General features: G+C 52.3%; 1 protein-coding gene across 3 annotated transcripts in view; it reads right to left on the bottom strand.

Annotated features, from left to right (window-relative positions):
* Window positions 1–20,375, bottom strand: part of Ca-beta (Calcium channel protein beta subunit) — a 118,246-nt gene that overhangs the window by 68,642 nt on the left and 29,229 nt on the right. The window contains exon 1 of one of the 3 annotated variants that reach the window (XM_077659661.1): window positions 8,813–10,059. The exons of the other annotated variants lie outside the window; for them this stretch is intronic. Coding sequence (XP_077515787.1) covers window positions 8,813–8,872 — 60 coding nt within the window. The 5' untranslated portion in view covers window positions 8,873–10,059. Of the gene's footprint in view, window positions 1–8,812; window positions 10,060–20,375 lie in introns of those variants that run through there. 3 annotated transcript variants of the gene reach the window in all.

The following is a 20,375-nucleotide window of genomic DNA, read 5'->3' as shown; positions in this document are numbered from 1 at the left end:
CCATCGAAATTCGACAGTCGCGACCGGGATCGAACCCGCGTCTTTCAGGTCAGCAGCCGAACGCTGTAACCACTGAGCCACCGCGGCGGCGTTTCCTCAGTATGTAATACCACACAGAGGGGCCTTTAAGTGTTAATACATGATGGCGATCAATGGCAAGCAAGATACTTTGTATTTTTTTTCGAATGCAAACATTGCGCAGTAAAATGACACAAATCACTGAACACGGGCTCAAAACCTTCTTTTTAGTACTCAGTACTGGTGGAATGATGTGAGCAATGCAAAACTTTGCTTCGAGGCAGCAGACGCTTAGCATCCGCAACAATAAACTAATGCGCACCACGCAGGAGTTCGCGTCCAGCACTGATAGTAGCTAAACAAAAGGTTATAGCGGTTGTAACTATGTAAGACACATACAAACCGTACAATTCTGTGCACAGCTTCAGCACGCGTTCAAAGCGTCGAATGGGCCAGATTCATATTCAACGTTGCAACCCCGCTGCGACGTCAGCACGAAGGGATCACAAAAAGGAGCAAATGTGTCGGACAGCGCTAAAGTTCTGAAGCGCAACGCTCATACACCGGTCAGCCTGAAAAAAAACATAAATGTCCACGTGGCCTCCAAACACCAAGGTCATTTATGTGGTTGTGTTAAAACGAGCGATCGCGGTATAGACAGCTGCAGGGAAGTTGGCATCGCGTAAACATTGTACCCAAGGACAAATGCTTCCGGACAACGAGTCACTCGGAGGAATCGCACAGCCTGCAGGCCTGCGCGCATGAAGCGTATATAGAACGAGGAGGAAAAACTTTAATTTCGTCGACAAAAGTAGCAGATGGTGTGGGGTTATAGTCCCATCAAGTGGCCATGAGCCCGTGGCGTTAGGAGACTTGTAGGGCTCTTGCCGCAGCCCGGATCTGTGTGTCCGAGTCGGAACTGAGCAATGCGGCCTCCCACTGGTCTGGATTCGAGGGCTGAAAACCTCGCGGAGGGGAATCCTGAGGGCAAGCCCATGGTATGTGGGATAGAGTGGAATGTTGGCCACATAGTTGACAGGAGGGAGGGCGGACCCCAGGGTATATGAGGGCATATATCTCGGGGTTGAGGAAGGTGTTCGTTTGGAGTTGCCTCCACGCAACCTCTTGGGGTTTGGTTAGAGAAGTATGTGCGGGGGGATATAGAAGTCTACCTAAGCGGTAGCGCATGGTTATGTAAAGCTGAGAGGCGCAGCCTTAACTTGACTGCGCGAGGACTGGTGTGCACCGGTCTGCTATGTAAGATACGCGCCAATGTCACGTTTTTCTTTTTTTGGCAGCCGCAGTCCAAAGATTCGAAATAACCAGCGCGGAAACAGACGGGGACGAGAAGAAAAAACACTGACGACAGGACGGGCGCTGCCTAGCGTCCAAAGATCAAGAGTCCAAAGGCTTCCTGCCCCCTGGCGTGTTCATTTTATGGATCGAGCTGCGCTGCGCATAAGGCGCCCGCGCGCGAGGTGCGAAACAATACGGGACGAACACGTGACAACCAAAGCCGTTCGAAACAGATTGCCGTCTTTCTCCAGGCAGCTTACTGCGCCTTGTTCGGACGTTGCCTTGTGCGGTAATCTCAGAATCGCTTTTCAGTGAAAGCCATTACTCATGCACGCCCAGAGGAAAAGTCTGTAATGCGTTAGCCCAGGGAGAAGGCAAACAATCAGGAAACTCACCCTGGCTCGGGTCCTGCTGCCGCCCCAGCTAAGCAAGCAGGACGTTGGATATGTGAAATGCACCTTTTTGGAGAGCGGTGCGATGCCCAGCGCACACAGGGGAACCGCTAAACTTTCGACTGATTCATTTATTGAGCTGGCAACAACAATGCCTGCGGCACGAATCGAAAGCAAGGCACCTGATTTAAAGAATAACGCCTTAAAAACACTTTTTTTCCTAAGACACCTTCAGCGACGGGGAACGACTCGGACATCGAAGAAAGAGCTCGGCTAGTCGACCATACACGATGAAAGACTCGCACACACAGCCGTTTCCAAAGGAGTCTCACACCACCCGCCGCGGTGGCTCTGTGGTTAGGGCACTCGGCTACTGATCCAGAGTTCCCGGGTCCGAACCCGGCCGCGGCGGCCGCGTTTCGATGGAAGAAAAACGCTAAGGCGCCCGTGTTCTGTGCGATGTCAGTGCACGTTAAAGATCCCCAGGAGGTAAAAATTATTCCCGAGCCCTCCAATACGGCCCCTCCTTTCTCCTCTCAGTCCGTCCTTTATCCCTTCCCTTACGGCGTAGTTCAGGCGTCCGCAGACCTTGTTATCCAGCCCCGCCCTACCGATTCAGCTCGCACTGACGGACAGGGGCCAGGAGCTGCTGGAAACATATGGGCCCCGTAAATAAAGAACCACCCCGTCTGGTGCCTGCGTGCACCACCGATTTATTTCGGGCTTAATAAATGTTGACCTATCATCATCCGCCGACATGTGAGGCAGATACTGCGCCATTTCCTTTCCCCAACAACCAATTTTTTTTTATAAAGCGAAAGCTTTACTGGCCGCAGGTTGAGCAGTTTCGCGTGATTCCTGGAGAGTCGGGCTGCGAATGCGCGAGGAGCAGTGACGGCACACGGCGCATTTCTCTCTCTCGCTCCCTAGTCACAACTGCGCATGCGCCACTAATAGCACCGAGCCACAGGTGTTCCGCCGCTGCGAGGCGCCGGCCGCGCCTTTCCTCAAAATGCAACTTTCAATTTTCAGTTTTCTCGTTCTTCTTTCCCTCCCTCCTTTATCCCTTCCTTCATGGCGCGGTTCGTGTGTCCACCGAGATATGAGAGACGGTTACTGTGCCATTTCCTTTCCTCAAAAACCAAACAAAACAAGTGAGCCGACGGCGTTCATAGAGTTCATTGGCGTTGACAACTTTGCAAAGGCCGTTCATTTTCACGAAAGAAAAGGCGCACAACACAACCGGCTCCGTGGGTCAGTGGAGACGTCAATCTCGCTTTCATGTATGTGGCGTTGGTGTCCAACTGCAAAAGCCTGCTTTGATTGCGTTCTGCACGCTGCATAGGCAGCGCGCCCTCCCTGCCACCCTGGGAGGTGGCATGCAGTAAATGGTTGATCACGAGAGATTGATCACCAAATGAACGCTGCGGCCTAGTTATTGCTGCAGTGCCGCATGTCAGCCACAACGCTATCAGCGCTAATGCATTCAGGCCACATCTCTCTCTCTCACCACCGCCACACGTATCAAAGCACGAATGAGGCGTCCGCATATCCAGGGAGCCAGTTATGCGCCCTTCCTTTCCTCAAAGCCATCGCCGTCTAGGGCATTGTCAAGGCCAACGCCAATAAACACAGTGAACGCCGACACCTTTCGCTTTGCATATCTGGATTAGCTGAGCTAATCCACATTAATTTTTTACAGCTACAGCTGTATACGGCATGTTCGAAGATACCATGTGGTGGTGGCCGTCGGCATCCGCGCTTCCCCTCCACCCTCTCCTCATCCCATAGGCGCCATTCCCTCTAACTCGCCCGTTCCAATCGCTGCGCCTGTCACGCCAGACGCGGTCGGGTCAACGACCCTTCGTGACCGTAAGCGACGAACGCCTACCCTACACCCTTATCCCCTCCTCAACCCAAAGTCACTGAACACTCCGAACAGCACCAGCATTTCACACCAGCCCAGCGGTCGCTGCGATTGGCATTACCGAAAGGGGTAAACGTCCGGATAATTTTTTTGCTTACCGGAGCCCCTGCCTTCTGTGCGCCATCACTACTGGCTCGACCTGGCAGCCGTTAAATGCGCCGGCATCAAATTCGCTTTCCACGGTCAGGTAATATACCTCTGCAAGTTTCCTCTTTCTCCCTCCCCCTCTTATCAGGGCTCCTTTGAAAGGGAGAGCAACGCACGCGATTCACCAGTGATCCAAGAAGGGCGCAAATACAGCCGGTGCACCAGCACAGAAGCGCACCTCTGTGCATTTCAGTCTTGCCTCGCGAAGCCTGCACTCCGTCGCGAGCAGCGGGCACGATACGACGCGTCGTCTGCGATCGATCGACGAAGAAAAAGGCCCCGCCGCTTCCTGTTGCCGGAGAGATGGCCGGCGCGCCGGGCCAGGTGTGTCGACAAGCGGCGAGCTGCCTCTCCTCCCCCTCCCTCAACTCTCTGCGCCGGAGCTGTCTATAGAGGGCCGTGTTTCCCCTCAGAGCCACCACCAGCTCCGGCATAGGCGCCGTACGCGAAGCATGGAAGCGAGAGAGCGACTGCAGCTGAGTTGCCGAGCCGACTTCACAGGAGGAGAGAGTCCAGACGCTGGAAGTGCATGTCGACCACCAACGAAAATTGTGCGAATACCTCCTGCACCCACAACGATGCGCCACGCTATAAGAACCAAGGAAGTGGTCCGGCTGTAGGAACCCACATCGCAGACCGGGGCCACGCAACAGCAAGGACTGAAATAGTTACCACGTACGAAGAGAGAAGGAAAGATTCTCGGTATATCGTAGCTGCTCTTTCTGTGTTACATTTTTCGGTAACTTTCACAACAACTGTGCCGGGCGGTATCCAACGACACATAAATACGCATGATGATCCATAGCGCACAATATTCAAGGGACAAAACACGAGCGCTAACCCTGACCCTTCTAGGAAATATGCAAACGAGTGTGGGGAAAAAAAAAATCAGACGACGTGAGCTAACAAAAGCTGAATATACGCCAAACGGTCTAGTCAAAATGGAGGAGAGGAGTGCGTTCACACAGATGGGCAGCTACAGCCCCCGTGAAAACAATGCAGCCCAAGGGGTTTGCTTGCTAGGCCTGCAACGTGCCTCATTACGTATCCTCAGCGACCCTAATCTCTCGAAAGAAGAATGGCCTCGCGTCCTCAATCCTCCCAAGCTTTGGCCTAACAGATGTGCTAGGGAGCCGTGCTAAACAGCTCGGAAGCAAAACCCTTGGGCTGTATACTTTTGACGGGGGCTGCACGTCAACGGCACGAGCAAGAAAGCAGAAGAAAAACTTCAGGGGACATGTAAGCTCCACCTTAAGGCTACGACACGATACCGTTAATGGGTCCCTTCAGCCGTCTGGGTCTTCTTTGCGTACCCCTGTGCAGACACGGGCATTGTTCTTTCTTCCATCATTACATGACGCTCAACTTACCCTAGCATTAGAGATTCCTCCCATGTAAGTACTCCTTCTCTGCCGCCTAGGTTCTGCGTACGTGCATATACATGCGGCATTCTTCGTTCTCTACTTTGCAGTCACAGATCCCTGAGAGTCCTCATACCACTCCTGGCGCAGTGGTGCAGCGTTTAAGCGATGCGCCACTGTTGCTTTCCCCGAGCAACCACTCGCGACCAATCCTTCCTTACACTGCCACCTACAACGGTGGCCAGTTTGCTCACTATCTGTTGCGCAGGTTGTGATGGCGTCATAAGGTCATGTGACCACGGTGGCTGGTGGGCCACCTGCTTTTATCGGCGTGCCAACGCCGACGACGCCAGGGTTGTCGTTGAACAGCACCCTTAACGCTATCGCGTTAATAAAAGCGGCAGAAAAATTAACTTAAAAAGGCGAAAATGACGAAGCAAGCTGCTTCATAACACGGAATGCAAAAGCCTCCGTCGGCTAAGTGAGCACGATATTTTCACGGGAAGTTGCCACGAATCGGCCAAGAACGAGCACAAAAAGAGATGCAGCCAATATAAGAAGGCAGGCCAGGTCTCGGTGATTATTTCGGTCGCGTCCTTCGTTGCTTCAGAGCTTACAAACTCGCCCAACCACGTGCTCTGCTAGGCTGCACAGATTGTGCTTACCATCAATCATCTTTTTTTTTTTACAGCGATAGCTGTTAGGCGCCCGTCCCTGGCTTTCTCGTCGCCGTCGGCGTAACAAGTGGGCGCGTTAATGACATCCACCCACCGAGTGGATCCACCCACCGGGTGGATGTCATTAACGCACCCACCAATCATTAACGCACTCACTTTATATCATGGTGAGCTTGGGTCGCATAAGACTACGGGTGGCTCGTTTTGGAACAGCCGCCTGTTAGTGCAGGGGTGCAATGTTTGACAACTACATCAACTATCGCTGAATATCGCGTTACACAGTCACCGACCTGTAAGCTTTTTTTTTTTTACAAGCAGACGTAACAGACAAAAATGGCTTAAGACGAGTAAGTGCCTCATGAGAGCCACTTATGTCAGCCTTACACTCCATAAAATGCTCTCACAATCACTGACAGAGGATTTGCTTCTGTAAGACAATTCGAAAATAACTGCCCAAGCTGCCCATTAGCACAAGGTCACTATCAGTGTCCAAGGTTTGTCTTTCAGAGTCAGTTACGTGTTAAAATAGGGGACTTGTAGTACAGTATGTCTTCTCACACGTGCTCTGCTAGCATCTTCAATTCACGATATCGGTACGCACTGGTGCGCCTCATTGCGCACCGGTGCACAATTTTATCCTCAATAGACTGCCCGTGACCAAGCATACAGGCCCCCAATACTGTGGGCCCCTGTGCACCGCACTAGTTCCGTTCGGGGCAACTCCGGCGGAAGTTTATTAGAGTAGCCACGGCCTCGGATCGTGCAGTTAGCATGTCGAGACCCCACTGTTTGACTACGAGTCACACGCGCACGCACAAGCTAAAATGGATCGAAACAGGGGCGGCTATAGACACGAAAGGCCGAGCGAGGCAGTACGCGGCTTCAAAGAACGCATCCTTAGCCGAAACTTCATCCCTTCGGAGAAACAATAACGCAGAATTCCAGCCGCTGTCCTTCCAATAAACATTTGTATTTCGTGCAGTTGCATTAATGTAGGGTTATAAATGTAACGACACCTGCTTTCAGCAGAGGCGCTTCGGTGCGTGGAATAAATAAACGACTTCGAAGCAGACTAGCAGTGTATTAAGGATGCAGAAAGCGAGAGACAACCCGCAAAAGGAACAATACACAGCATTCCCTGTCTCGCGCTTCGGCTGATCACCATTGCCGAACGCGCAAAGATGTTAACAAAATTCCGGTGGGCAATACTAACCCGAACTATTAACCGGTCACGTCTGCAAGGTCTCAAGCTGGGCAGTAGAGAGCCACGTTTAATGGCCCACTGCCGAACGCGGGTACACGAGAAACGGAAACACAGCGCAGTTTCGAGCGGCACAAACCGTGTCCGTGCCTTCTGACGCCCAATTTCTCCGAGAGCGAAACGCGTGTCACGTACACACGAGCGCGCGCGGGGCCGAGTTCCACATTTCGCGCGGACGCGCAGCCGGAGTAGAGCGCAATAAATCACCACCTCGTCGCAATAGCCTCCCCCCCGTGCCGCGGGGAAAAGCCGCCGGACAATCTGAATGGCCGACATACACAGAGCTATCCGGGACTCCCATATTCCGCCGCCACCGAGCTTCTCGGCTGGCTCTCAATCGAGCCCACACACCCTTCCCCTCTCTCGGCCCACAACAAAGGCTCGACGCGGCGCGAATGACGTCATCGCTGTCCGTCAAACAAAGCGGCTCGGAGGCACCCAAAGGCGGAAGACTGAGAGGGGGGTGAGGACGGGTCGACGTAGAAAGAAGATGGGCGGCGCCGCGTGCATGGAGATGTGCGCCGTTCTAAATGCAAATCCCGGCGGTCCCCGTCCACGGCACGTCGCTGCGGTCGCGACGCTCGGTGACCGACTGGCGCCGACGGCGCCTCCGCAACCCCCGAGTGCACGAGGCCTCGCGTTTAGGACGACTGGGTGCGCGGCTACGGAAACGTACAGGTCGAGAGGGCGTAAAAAAATGCGGTTCCAACTGGCGTCGCGTCAGAGGTAAGGTACTAATGCACCACTGGGAACGCACTGCGAAATACGCTTGAATGAAGCAGCGCGAGATAGCAGCGCATAGAGAAAAAAAAGAATTTATTCGGTTGAAACTAACACTGACCGTGGTGCAAGTTATGCGAGGAATCGCGCAAAGCAACCATTGCAGCACAATCGGAATGAATCGAAGTTATATTCCGATAGGGTAAACTATATAATCTCAACCAGAACTTCCCATCTCAGTTTCGTTTAAAATACCGACACATGAAGCGTGCACATGCTGAGGAGCGTGCGTACTATGAGCATAGCATGGAGTCTCTCACCCAAGTGCATCCAACAGTGGACTGTGTATTAGGTCCCTTAGCCTGCCTTACCCAGCAGTTACGTGCAATGAACTTTGTATTTGCCTATTTATACGACACTGGTATATTCGACAAACTCTATTACCTCCTTGTATCTGACCATTATGCACTCTTCATGCAGTGAACTTTGTCAGCCCCTCTGCAGGACGTTGCACGTCGCCATTTAAAATTTTAACGTTACTCGTTGACGCACCTCAGCCAAATGTGAATAGGCATTTTTTATTATTCTGTTTTCTTTTTTTCCTTTTTACATTATCTCTTTCTGCAATTCTTTCCTTCCTCTTTCTCTCCCTTATTCCCTTCCCCTCACACAGTAGCATGTCAGCGGCTTTTACACGCCGGCTAAAACCTTTGCTTTTCATTAAAAGGTTTCTCGCTCGCTCTTAAAAACCTAGACGTTCGCGGGCTATTAAACACAGTCAACAGCACAGGTAGGTCACGCACAAAATGTGTAGAGAATATGGTAACTCTAAAACACAAATAAACAAAACAATCATCTTAAACAAATATCCCAAAATTAGGAACTGCGTGGTGAACCTCGGTCATAGTTGGAACTAACAGGGAACCGTCCTTGTCGTGCCACAAAGCCTTAAGAACTGGCAGTAAACAAGGTATCAAAATAAGAAATGAATAAAAACACGACGTCATGCCTACCCGTCTCCGGTAAAGCGGAATACGGTATCCATGATCCCGGCGGTTTCTCAAGGATGCCATGGCACCGACGGATGGCGCCCGTATCCACTCGCACGAAGGACACTAGGTATTTCCGACAAAGGGCAAACGTCAGCTCCCGCTGCGAGGCTCGGCCAACCGGCAGCACTCAACGGCACAGCACAGTGACGACGGCACAGAAAGCGGCTCGCGGCGCGCTTGGTGACGTCCTCGCTGTTTTTTCCACTGGCTTCGCGGTTCTCCGAGCGCTGACCGCGAGAGCCCTCCCCCTGAGAGACGACGATATCAGCCGAGATGCAGATGCCAGGAGCGTGCCGTGCGCAGTACTCCAAGGTCGCACCGCAACGCGCTGCCGTAATACTGGTCGAGTAAGTGTTCCAACACTTGAGTCCAGGAATGGCCAGGGGATGAGTCCTACACGCTCCACGGGAATCAACTTTCGGCCAGCGAGGCGGAAAAGAACAGAACCTGCACCGCGCCAGTCCTGTCGCTGCACGGGTTGAAGCGCGGAGAGCACGACATGGTTGCGTGCTAACGCCGGTGGAGCAACCTCACGAGATTAGAAGGCCAGACAGCGGGCTGCGCAGAAGCCTCGCGCGGGGTATCCGGGGCATGCGACCACGCTGGCGATTCCGGTTCAAGGTCAGTCACAGTATCCAAGAATAGGCGAGCTTCCCCGCACGACACCGGGGCGATGCGCGACAGCGCACCGGCTGCTTTCGCCCGGCGTCACTGCACGGATAAAACTCGGCCGCAGGACAGAGGCGCCTTTCCGGGTGGCGCAGGGCGCAGTAGTCGGTCGCAGCACAGTTACTCCGGGCTCAGTTGGAAGACAGGAGGCGGGAGAGCGACTCCGTCGACGCGGGACGCGCAGGGGCACGCTCCCCCGTCAGGCTTCGGAGCGCGCGGGTGCCCGCTGGAGCAGTTGCGGACACGACACAAAGAGGCGACGCGCACGCTCGGAACGACGGGTAGCAGCCCTAACGCTTGTGTTTGGGCACGCGACAGGAGCTGCGACGTCGGCTCGAGAGAGGGGGGCGTCGAAGACCTGCGTCTTACTCCGGCCCAAGGCGCTAAAGGAGGCGCGTGCGCTGCTGCGCCGGGCGAAGCAGCGAGGGGCCGCCGTCAGGCGCGACACTCCTGCTCCACGGCGTCACACAACGACGCCCGGGCGTAACGCAAACTCTCGCGCTCGGCGCAGCTCCTCCTCGGGGCGGCTTTTAAAAGACAAAGTAGCGAGTGAAAAAGTAAACGGGCAGCGTGAAAGAGAGAGAAAGAGCGAAAAAGAAACCCACACACGGGACACACGAGCAGACGGGGAAGATGTGCGGAAGAGGGAACGGGGGAGGGGGGGGGGGGGGGTGCAGGGACGACAAGACCCGAATTAGAGGGCCCATTAGTCACGAGACCGCGGTCCTCCCCAGTGTCGTGGCGTCGGGCGGGCGGCGTCAGATCGCAAGCAAAAAAAAAAAAACCCGAAACGAGAGAGCGTATATAGCCGACGTCGCCGCGAGAGCGACGCGAAACAAGCAAAACGCGACGGCTATAGCTCCCGCAGCGGCGGCGATGGCGGCATACGAAAAGAGAACGGGTCCCCCGAAGAATGGGACGGGGAGACCCCGGCTAGAAAAGCGGTGCGGGGCCCAAAGCGACCGCGTAGCTGTCACTCCGGCTCCTGGCGGGCACCGCTGCCAAGTTCTGGCACCGAGTCGTCGCCGTCGTCTTAGCGAACGGGCGGGGGGTGCTAGCGCCGCCGCCGCCCTGCCTTTTCTAACCGCGCGCCGCGGAGTCGAAAGAGAAAAGTGTCCCCGTGTTGGAAGTCGATGGGTCGCCGCAAAAGCGCGCGCGACGAGACTCCACTTGTCTCGTCAGACGAAACACGCCAGGCAAAAAATAAAAATGGAGACAAACGGCAGCACTCAGCCATGCGCGGCACATTTCAGCTGGAGGCAGCTGCGAAGAGCTGCTCGTCTAGCTGCGCAGGTTACGGAGAAACGCACACGCGTTTAGTTTCGACACCGCGTGACTGATAGGTGCGCACAACAACCGACGAGCGCTGTCCGCTGTCCGTCACACTGAACAGCCGCAGTTTTTACAAGACAATCTACCCGTTGCGGTGGCTCGGTACGACTATACTGTTACGTGACGCTTGTTACGTGGTGTTTAGCCGCAGAACCCAAGGTCGCGAGTTGCAATCCGGCCGCAAGACCTGCATTTCACTGCAACTGCATTTCGATGAGATTCATCAAAACCGTCGTGTACAGTCCTGGTCGAAATTAATTCGGAGCCCGCTACGACACCACGCCCCACAGCCGACCGTGTTCTCTTGGCAGGTAAAAATTGATCAGTAATTAATAAGACGTTTGGACACTGAAAAAAAAAACGCTCAAAATGGGTAGCGTTGTTCACCGACGTATAAACGGTAAGAGCCAATATGAGAGCTATGCGTCTATGCAACCCCGCCTCATCGACGCGAACCTCACGGTCGCCAAAAGAGGAGCTTAGGAATGAGCAAGAAACGTGACAAAAACGCGACGAGGCGGAACTATTACGCACTTCTGCCCCGACACACCGGTGAAGTGAGGCTGAAGCTAGTGCCGCGATCTATTTAAATTACGAGAAGCAACGCAGTCCAGTATACTGTGCGGTTAAAGTCCGGTTAAATCACTTCGGACAAAGGCTCCCGCATAATCCGCACGGTGAAAAAGCGTCGACACGAAGATACGGGAAAAACGCGGCAACCTTGCTGCATGCTCTCGTACTGTAGAAACAAATGGAAGCTGGTTTTCCCTATTCACTCAACTCAACGTTGCATGAGTTCTGCCAACCGCAACGCCGTGTATGCACTGGCGGACTAGCGCTCATGGAGTGGCCGCCTCGTTACCTGGGTGGCCGTCGAGGTTTCGTCAGCCGAGCAGGAGCCGCCGACGCCTGGGGAGACGCTCGAGATCGAATGGTCGCGTATCACGCGATCACTCTACACTACTGTGAGCAACGGCTAACATATCCCCCTCCGCACAAGTCTCTCACTAAATTGCAGCATGGTGACGTGGCGACAGCTACAATCCCGCACCTTCCTCTCGCCTGCCCACTTAGCCCTGGTTCACCCGGGACTGTTCACGCCAGTATGCACCCTCTGCGGCGCTCCGAAAGCGGATTTTGCACACATCCGTTATTCTTGCTCTGAGCTCCTTCGACCAGCCGATTGGCAACTCACAGACCTCGAGCGATGGGAGGCTCCGGTGTCCAGTTCTGACCCGGCTGCCCAACGGCAGCTAGTGGACTGGGCTTTGGAAGTCGCTGAGAAGCATCACCTTCCGGCCACGACACGCATCCAAGAGCAATCCTATCAATAGGATGTAACAATTAAGGCTTGCTCTACTTTATAAAGTTTTTCACCACCACTCTTGGAGTGGCCCCTTTAACTGCTTCTCACACTATGTTTTCTCCGAATATGCTTTTGCGGCGCGAACGCGCAGTCACGCATTGACACCGCTGCATCACGAAGTTCGCAGCGAATGAGTGCAGGCTGAGTCTTACTCACGGCAGTTCGAAGCAAGATCCAACTATAATCAGCGAACGTCCACCAACCTCAGAAAAGAAATGCCGCACACTGCCAGTTCTTAAACGGATTTCAACACAATCAAGTATTCGTAGCAGTGAACGCTGGCCACGAAGCTATCAGCTCCAATCACAAATCTCGGAGCACGCAGCTAAGTGAGTCTTCAAGCACTACGCTATAGCACTGGCTATATATAGCCCGCCTACACCTCGGGCTTCAAGACCGAGCGCTGGCATCAAGCATGGCGCCTCTGACCGCATCTTACTGTTGTTCACAGCGTACCGTTATTGTTCATGGCGACAAAAACTTCTCACAAGTTTACTCCTCTAAATGTAAGGAGCCCTAGATGACAGCGCAGCGATTACGTGCTGTGCGGGTTACCCTAACATGAATGCCCCTACACTTTTTCGTTCTTGTAACAAAAGCTCGCTTCTCCGCGTAAGGAGGCTCGAGGATTCCGCAGAGCCAGTACGACCTGCCAAGCAGGAAAACTTCAAACATACATCCAATTAAGTGTATTGCTTTTCTGGCAGTATTACAAAAGTAAACGTTAAAAAAAAAAGAGATCCCGGGAAAGATCAAAGGCGCAAGGACCCGTGGGTGGTAGTATCGGGATCTTCGAATTTTCAGCGGCATCGCACGGGTGTCTTTCTTCCGCGGTGACAGGTCATTCCAGACGGGGCCCGAATCCGACCGGCACAGACCGGCTGCTGACGTCAGTGGTGACGCTATCGATGTGCCCGTGGCCGCGCCCCCGTTTTGGACCCAAGCCAATCCGCCAAACCCCTGGCGATTATCCGACGCTTCTTCCCTCTCTCCCCTGGGGTGCATAGCGCCATCTGGGGACCAGCGCCCGAAACGTCCAGCCCCCACTTCCCCTCGGCTTCAGCACGAGAAGGAGCTGGTGTCGAAGCGCGCACTCGCCGAAGCCGCGGGACGCAACAAGGCAAACGCCCGGAAGGAACGGCGGCACAGAAACACCAAGGCGCACGTGGCGTGCGCTTCCCGCTGCGGTTCACCGACTATGGCGTTTTGGTGCCGGACGCGAGGTTAGAAAAATCTGTAGCTGTACTTCGCAGAACATTGTTTGTCCTTCTCCACGTGTGCGACAGCAAAGACCACGCACAGCGCCTCGTATAACAACGACACCGCGTACTGAAGGTCATACTTACTAAAGAATAATATATTCCACTGAAACCTTCGGTGCACCCGGCTGGTCTCCTATGTTGAAGGCAAACTTAAAGGCCAACTGCAACAGACTTCTTCGCTCCGTTAAAGTACTTTTTTTCTAGCGGTATACAAAAAGAATTCGACAGAGACATTTCAGATTGCTTACGTGTGGGAATGCGAAAGCATTACTGTTTCTCGGCGGCAGCCTCGCGCAACACTCTGGGGACGTACTAACAAAATATGGCACGCACTACATCCATTTGCACTGTAACCGAAGAGAGAAAAAAGAACACGGCCGGCATGTTTGGCGCTGGCTCAGCAATATTTATTTTTTACCCACGTACCTCGCTCGATGCTTTCCTGCAACCCTCAAAAGAAAACGCCACAGTTACACCTGAGTTACGCCATGAGGACGTGGCGGCGATCTTTAAGGAGCACCCAAAATCTCAGTTCACGAGCCTTCTGCCGTTTCGCCAACAGTGATGAGAGAACACTGCTGTCGGGGATCGAACCTACGACCTTGCAGCAGAAAGGCAGAGCCCCAGAGCCACCTATGGGCTGTTCATATTGCACAGCTGACATTGTTCCTGAAATCTAGAGTCATCTTGCACAGCTGACATTGTTCCTGAAATCTACAGGAAGGAAATGCAAGTCGTTATATGGTTTATTTCTTTCCTGCCAATCTTAATAGCTCTCTTGTCTGTCGTGCATGCTTTCCATTACCCCAAACCGCAAGATTATGAGCGATGATAGACGGTGCTTCAAGCGGCTGTGCTGTACGCAGACGCTTTTGACGTTCCGGCGTCCGCATATTTCTCACGCCTTAAATAGCAAGTCTCGTAAGGTCGCCGCCGGCTTCCCTCGGAAGTCACGGCGCTAACGTCAGTTTCACGGCGACCCAAAACAATTATTGCCGCGAAGCACCAAAGGCCGCCAAAATAAAAATGCCACGCGCTATAGGCTTCCCAGAGAACGTATTTTCTTGCCGCTGGCGATTCAAACTCTGACGTACGCCAGAAAGATGGATGTTCTAAAGTGTTCACGGGTATATATAGCTTAATTCAGTAGAACCTTTAAAATTCAGTCTTCGATTTCTCCACTTTTTTTAGGACTTTCCCTCCAATCAAGCTGTACAATCAAAACTCAGAGCTATCCCTATCCTCATAGCGAAAATTGTTTTACGAATACGCGTTTTGTGTTGTGTTGTGATGTGTTGTGATGTGTTGTGTTGCGTTTTATGGCCCATAGGCAACTGAGGCCATCATGCTCCATGCACAAGGTAATGTCATCATATCATATGTTGCATCATTTCTCGCCGATGCACCTTAGTAGGCATTTAGTGGCCGCATTTTATGTTCTCCCTCTTTTTATTCTCTCCTTAATTTAACCTTTCCCGCACCGGTCTCCATTCGTCTTTATCTCCCACATTGCCATCCATACGCAGAGTAGCATGGCAGCGATTTTTATTGTTTATGGTTTGTGGGGTTCAACGTCCCAAAGCGAATCAGGCTATGAGAGACGCCGCAGTGAAGAGCTCCGGAAATTTCGACCACCTGGGGTTCTTTAACGTGCACTGACATCGCACAGTACACGGGCCTCAACAATTTCGCTTCCATCGAAATTCGACTGCTGCGGTCGGGATAAAACCCGCGTCTTTCGGGGCAGCAGCCGAGCGCCATAACCACTGAGCCACCGCGGCGGCGGCAGCGATTTTTACACGTCGGCTAAATTCTCTTGTCTTTCTATTAAAGGGTTTCTCTCTCTCTCTCTCACAAGGTAATACAAAAGTATTTTGTTGAATACTATAGAAATGTAAAAAATAATCCCTGGTGCAGAAGCCCTCAAACGTTAATATCACCTAGTGAGCACATACACAAATTTTAGAAATGACTACTACTAAAAGCTTTAAAGAGGGCTGGGTAGCCTCAGTAGCTATCTTTGGCTGGACAAGGATATCGAGGCTCCCAACCAATTAAAAAAAAAAACCTCAGCCTTCTTCTCAGGCGTGAGCAAGTGGATGAGGTGTATCAGAATTCAAACAGATCAGTGGGTAAAAAAATTTAGAGTCTCTTGAGAAATCCCTTTTCTTTAAGAAAGCTAAAAACACATGATTTATCAGCAATTGCATCATCTCCTAAACATAGTGCAGGATGAAAAGGAATGTATTCGTTATAAAATTGAGTAAAGTCCTTAGTTTTCCCAGTTTCGCACAAGATAATAAATTAAATGTGGTTAATCGTAACTTCATCTCCGCATTTTTCGCAAAACAGGTTGATCTTGTTTTGTCAGTAGGAAATTGTATGTGGGTCCTATACGAAGACGGCAGATAATCCCTTCCTTAAACGTTCCTGGTGTGTGCAGGACTTCCATTCAATTATATAACTGGCTTTACATTGTGTAGTAGTTTGTTATTTACTTCGTCGTTCCATGCGGACTGTCATTTCTTTCTTATGTTACGATGAACTACGTTAATACAATCTTTAAACGGCATATTTACTGTATTGATTTGCTTGTCACGAGCTTGAGCAACACAGAAGTCTGCTCTTTCATTGTCTTCGATTCCGAGATGACTCGGTACCCAGCAGAGTTTTGTTTTGTCCTTGAGCTGTAGCTCTCACTATGTTGTGTATGATATCAACAAGTAGAGGAGTAGTTGCATTTCTTGCGTGGAGAGCAGTAAGTAAACATAAGGAGTCTGTGTAAATAATACTGTTTGAGAGGTTCTCGTTTACTATTGGTTCAACTGCTACATAGACGGCATAACATTCGGCAGTGAAGATTGATGCACTGTGGAAGCCTTACTGTTTGTCTGCAATTCCCTTGTACCACTGCACTTCCAACGTAAACATTTCTTTTTGAGCCATCTGTATGAAAAGTTATGATCCATAGCGCAGCAACAAAATAGGGGACAAACACAAGCGCTAGATGTTTAGCGCTTGTGTTTGTCCCCTGTTTTGTTGCTGCGCTATGGATCATAACGCATACACACTAGCCTGAACCATCACCTTGTTAAATGTATGAAAAGCTGTGTCATTAATGTATTTTTCCTCGAATGCAAGAAATTCTTGTATTATATGTTGTTGAGGAGTTTGTTTTTTGCGGAACTGTGTAAGAGTGAAATCACAGATTTCAGGAAAATTGCACCATGGCGGCAGTGGATTTACGAATACCCATAAAGAAAAGGTATGTAGCTAGTTACCAGGAGATTTAGAGCAAACTTTATTAAACTCCCCAGGGTAATGGAATTAAGCAGGCAGCTTGAAGCTGTACAACTATACCCTACAATATCATACGCTAGATAACGAAGAACGATAAAGGCTGTTCGTACAGGAGGGACCGCCGGCACACCAAGGAGTGATTTCAAACCCCAGCCGACAAAAAAAATCGCCTGAGGCGTATCGTTTTTTAATGGGAAAACATTATAAGTCCCATTAACACAAAAGCAGCCATCTGCCGTCCATCGGCGTCTATGGCACGAAGTTCCTGCGACGTTACTATTCTCTCGCATGACGTCAGCAGTAGATCATAAGACAGTGACGTATACAGAAAAGAATAAAAAATAAAGTTCCTTCCGAAAGTGCGGGGAATTGAACCCAGAGCCTCCAAATTGCGCGGCGAGCACGCAACACTTCTCGGTGAATAGATGTGAACCTAATGTATGCCTTTATTTACGGCTGTATGCTAGTGAGTAGGCGTGTCATTAATAATAATAATAATAATTGGTTTTGGGTGAAAGGAAATGGCGCAGTATCTGTCTCATATATCGGCGGACACATGAACCGCGCCATAAGGGAGAGGATAACGGAGGGAGTGAAAGAAGAAAGGAAGAATTAGGTGCCGTAGTGGAGGGCTCCGGAATAATTTCGACCACCTGGGGATCTTTAACGTGCACTGACATCGCACAGCACGCGGGCGCCTTAGCGTTTTTCCTCCATAAAAACGCAGCCGCCGCGGTCGGGTTCGAACCCGGGAACTCCGGATCAGTAGCCCAGCGCCCTAACCACTGAGCCACCTCGGCGGGTTGCGTCATTAGAAAGAAAGGAATTTTCAATGAAGCTGGCAACTGAGCCCACGATTAGAAGTTTTCCGTATGAAGCACGTAAGAAGTCTTAAGTTCCCTCCATATTTTTTAAAAAAACTTGTTCCACGTTTGACTCGGTCGGCAGCGGAAACCCCTCGATTAATAATGCTGGCATACTGCCGCTGCCACCTGTACTCTACCAAATCTACAAAGGCAGCTACTTGGTTGCGTGCCGTACTTACGCGCTGAGATGACAGTCTCTTTCGTGCATTCGTTTTGATAGTTGCACGTTAAATGGAAACCCTACTACTAACACACTACTGAAGTTCGCGCACGGCGTTACCTGTTTCGTCTCTGTTGCGTCTCCTGTTCGTCTTAGTGGATAAGTACAGCGCTCTTCACACCCTCTCCCACAGTCCGAAACGCTCAAAGGATCTCACGCATTGTATACCTGGCTCGTGCCCCTTATCTCCGATGTCTTTTTGCGAACATTCGGCTCCTGATTGCCTGGTCGGAAGTTACAGCTTCCGCTCAATTGCCAACAAAACGTGAGGCACAGTACAGCGAATGTTGTTCGAAGTGAAACGGCGAAATTTCCCCGCACAATAAAAAAAAAGCGCGCGGAATACATTCGCAATTTCCAGCTCACAACTGCCGCTCTCGCGTTGGACGGCAGCCTCTCGGAAATTCATTACGGGACGCGTCACAATAGGATCAAGTTCGTCAGCGGCCGAGCGCGAGCAATCATTAATCCGCCGATGAGAGGACGCGTCTTCACATCGTCGGAATTGCGAGCCGTAACAAGGAATAAGGGGCACGACAGGACGCAGCAAAGTAAAAGGAAAGCAGAGAGAAAGGCGGAATTAAAAAGGACGCCGCGAAGGAGGGATCCCGCCGAATCAGCGAGCGGCACGCACTCGGTCCAAATTGGGTAACGAGGCAGCAGAGGGCCGCTTGATGCACTCCACCTGCGATGAATCACCTGTTTACAGCGCCGCTACGCAATGCGCAGGAACGCAGCCCCGAGTGCCGGCGGGCAGGGAAGCCTGTCCCGTGCGTAATCCGCGCAGCCCGCGAAGGAGGGCGGCCGAAAACAAAGCGGCCGCCAGCATCAGCGAGCACGCCGGAGGGCCCCTTTATGGGGGCCCCTCACAGCACTCTCATCTCGAGGATAAAGAGAAACGGCAGATCGGCCGGGAACAGAGGAAAAAGCGGCACTGCAAGGGGGGACGCTCCGGAAGTGCATCTCGGGGTCGGGTAACGGCTGCCCCTCGAAGGGAGCAGCCGGGAGGAGAAGCAGGCCAGCTGCCACGACCAGAAGCGGCGGCGGCGACGGACGAGATGTGTCCGACAGCAGCCGTCCCCAGCCGACGCCGCTGCCAGACCCGATGTCGGTTCCCGTGGGGGGGACGCGAACTGCGGCGCCAGCACTGCGGCCCGCCGACCCCTCCTCTCGTAGGCGACGGCGGCAGTGAAATGAGCTTGTTATGGGGGGGCCAATCCGCCGCCCACGATGAGCGCGCGAACACGGTAGCCGCAGAGACGGAGCAGCGATCTCTCTCTATTTTTGCCGACCGTTGGCGTCCCATCTTCCGAGAAAAGGCATTCGCTACGCAGCGCTGCACCGAACCACTCGCACTCGAGCGGCGCCCTTGGGATTTACGACTTACCGTAAACACGAAGGAACGACGCGGAATGTGCGCTGCGAAGGAGGTATATACGGGCGCCACCGATTTGCCGTCATAACACTCGGGAAAAATGACGCTCGCTTATCCACACTTCACGGGGACGTCGCCCCGTACGCAAGGAATTAGAATGGTAAGTGCTTCTCGAATGATGCTGCTCGTCCTCTAGGTCAGCTCGGTACAAAAAAAAAAAAAAATGGGACGTACTCTTTTTTTCTCTTATAACTGAAAATTCTTCAGACAAGGCAATCTCTGCCTAAGAAAAATTCAGGGAGGCACTTTGTTGACCTAAAGTGTGGTGAGGTGAAAGCCTCTAACGCGGTGTTCCTGCTTGTGTCACTGATGTGTGGTTAAGATTTTAATTAAGTACACAATTCTTTTGTGAATCTTAAATGCTGGAGACACTGGAGGGCGTTTGGGAGGCATCCGTCTGATTCGGCGCCTTTCCGCAAACACTCTCCAGAGTCCTAGACAAGGAGAACTACATATGCGTTGGCAGGAAGTAGCGTAGTCGTTAGCACGCTCCGCTGCGGAACGAAAGGATGGTGGCTCGAGCCTCATCGTGCACAAAGATTCTTCTTAACGAGCTGCTGAAGAACGTAACGGACGGACGGACAGGGTCGTGGCCACGAGTATGAGCCATTAAATGCTTTCGCCTTAAAAGAAAAACAGCCCACAGCAGCAGCCTCGTCGAAGTTCTCAAGCTTCACCACACTCCCGTCTCGTCTTTCCAGCGATCACTCGCTGCCTTTCAAAACTCACGTCATCGCGACGCCAGTGCACCCTTCTCCGAGTGCTCCGCCCGCCGTGGGCAAACATTTCGGCAGCTATACATGAACAACGCGTTTCACTACAACAGGCAGGCGCCTTGGAAGTGGACTCTCGGCTCTGGTGGCTCCCGGCGCGCGCGGTGCCCTCGCAAACAGACCCCTGCACTTTTAGCGTTGCGCGGGGCAACGGAGCGAATTCCAAGAGAACGCACGCGTTGCAGGGGCGGCAGAAAGTCAGGTGGGTGGATGAGATTAAGAAGCTTGCGGGGATACGGCAGCCGCAGCTGGCAAAGGACAGGGGTAATTGGAGAGACACGGGAGATAGAGGCCCTTGCCC

The sequence above is a fragment of the Amblyomma americanum genome, chromosome 3 (genome assembly GCF_052857255.1).
Source record: "Amblyomma americanum isolate KBUSLIRL-KWMA chromosome 3, ASM5285725v1, whole genome shotgun sequence".
Lineage (NCBI taxonomy): Eukaryota > Metazoa > Arthropoda > Arachnida > Ixodida > Ixodidae > Amblyomma > Amblyomma americanum.
This window is presented reverse-complemented; position numbering and strand designations above follow the sequence as displayed.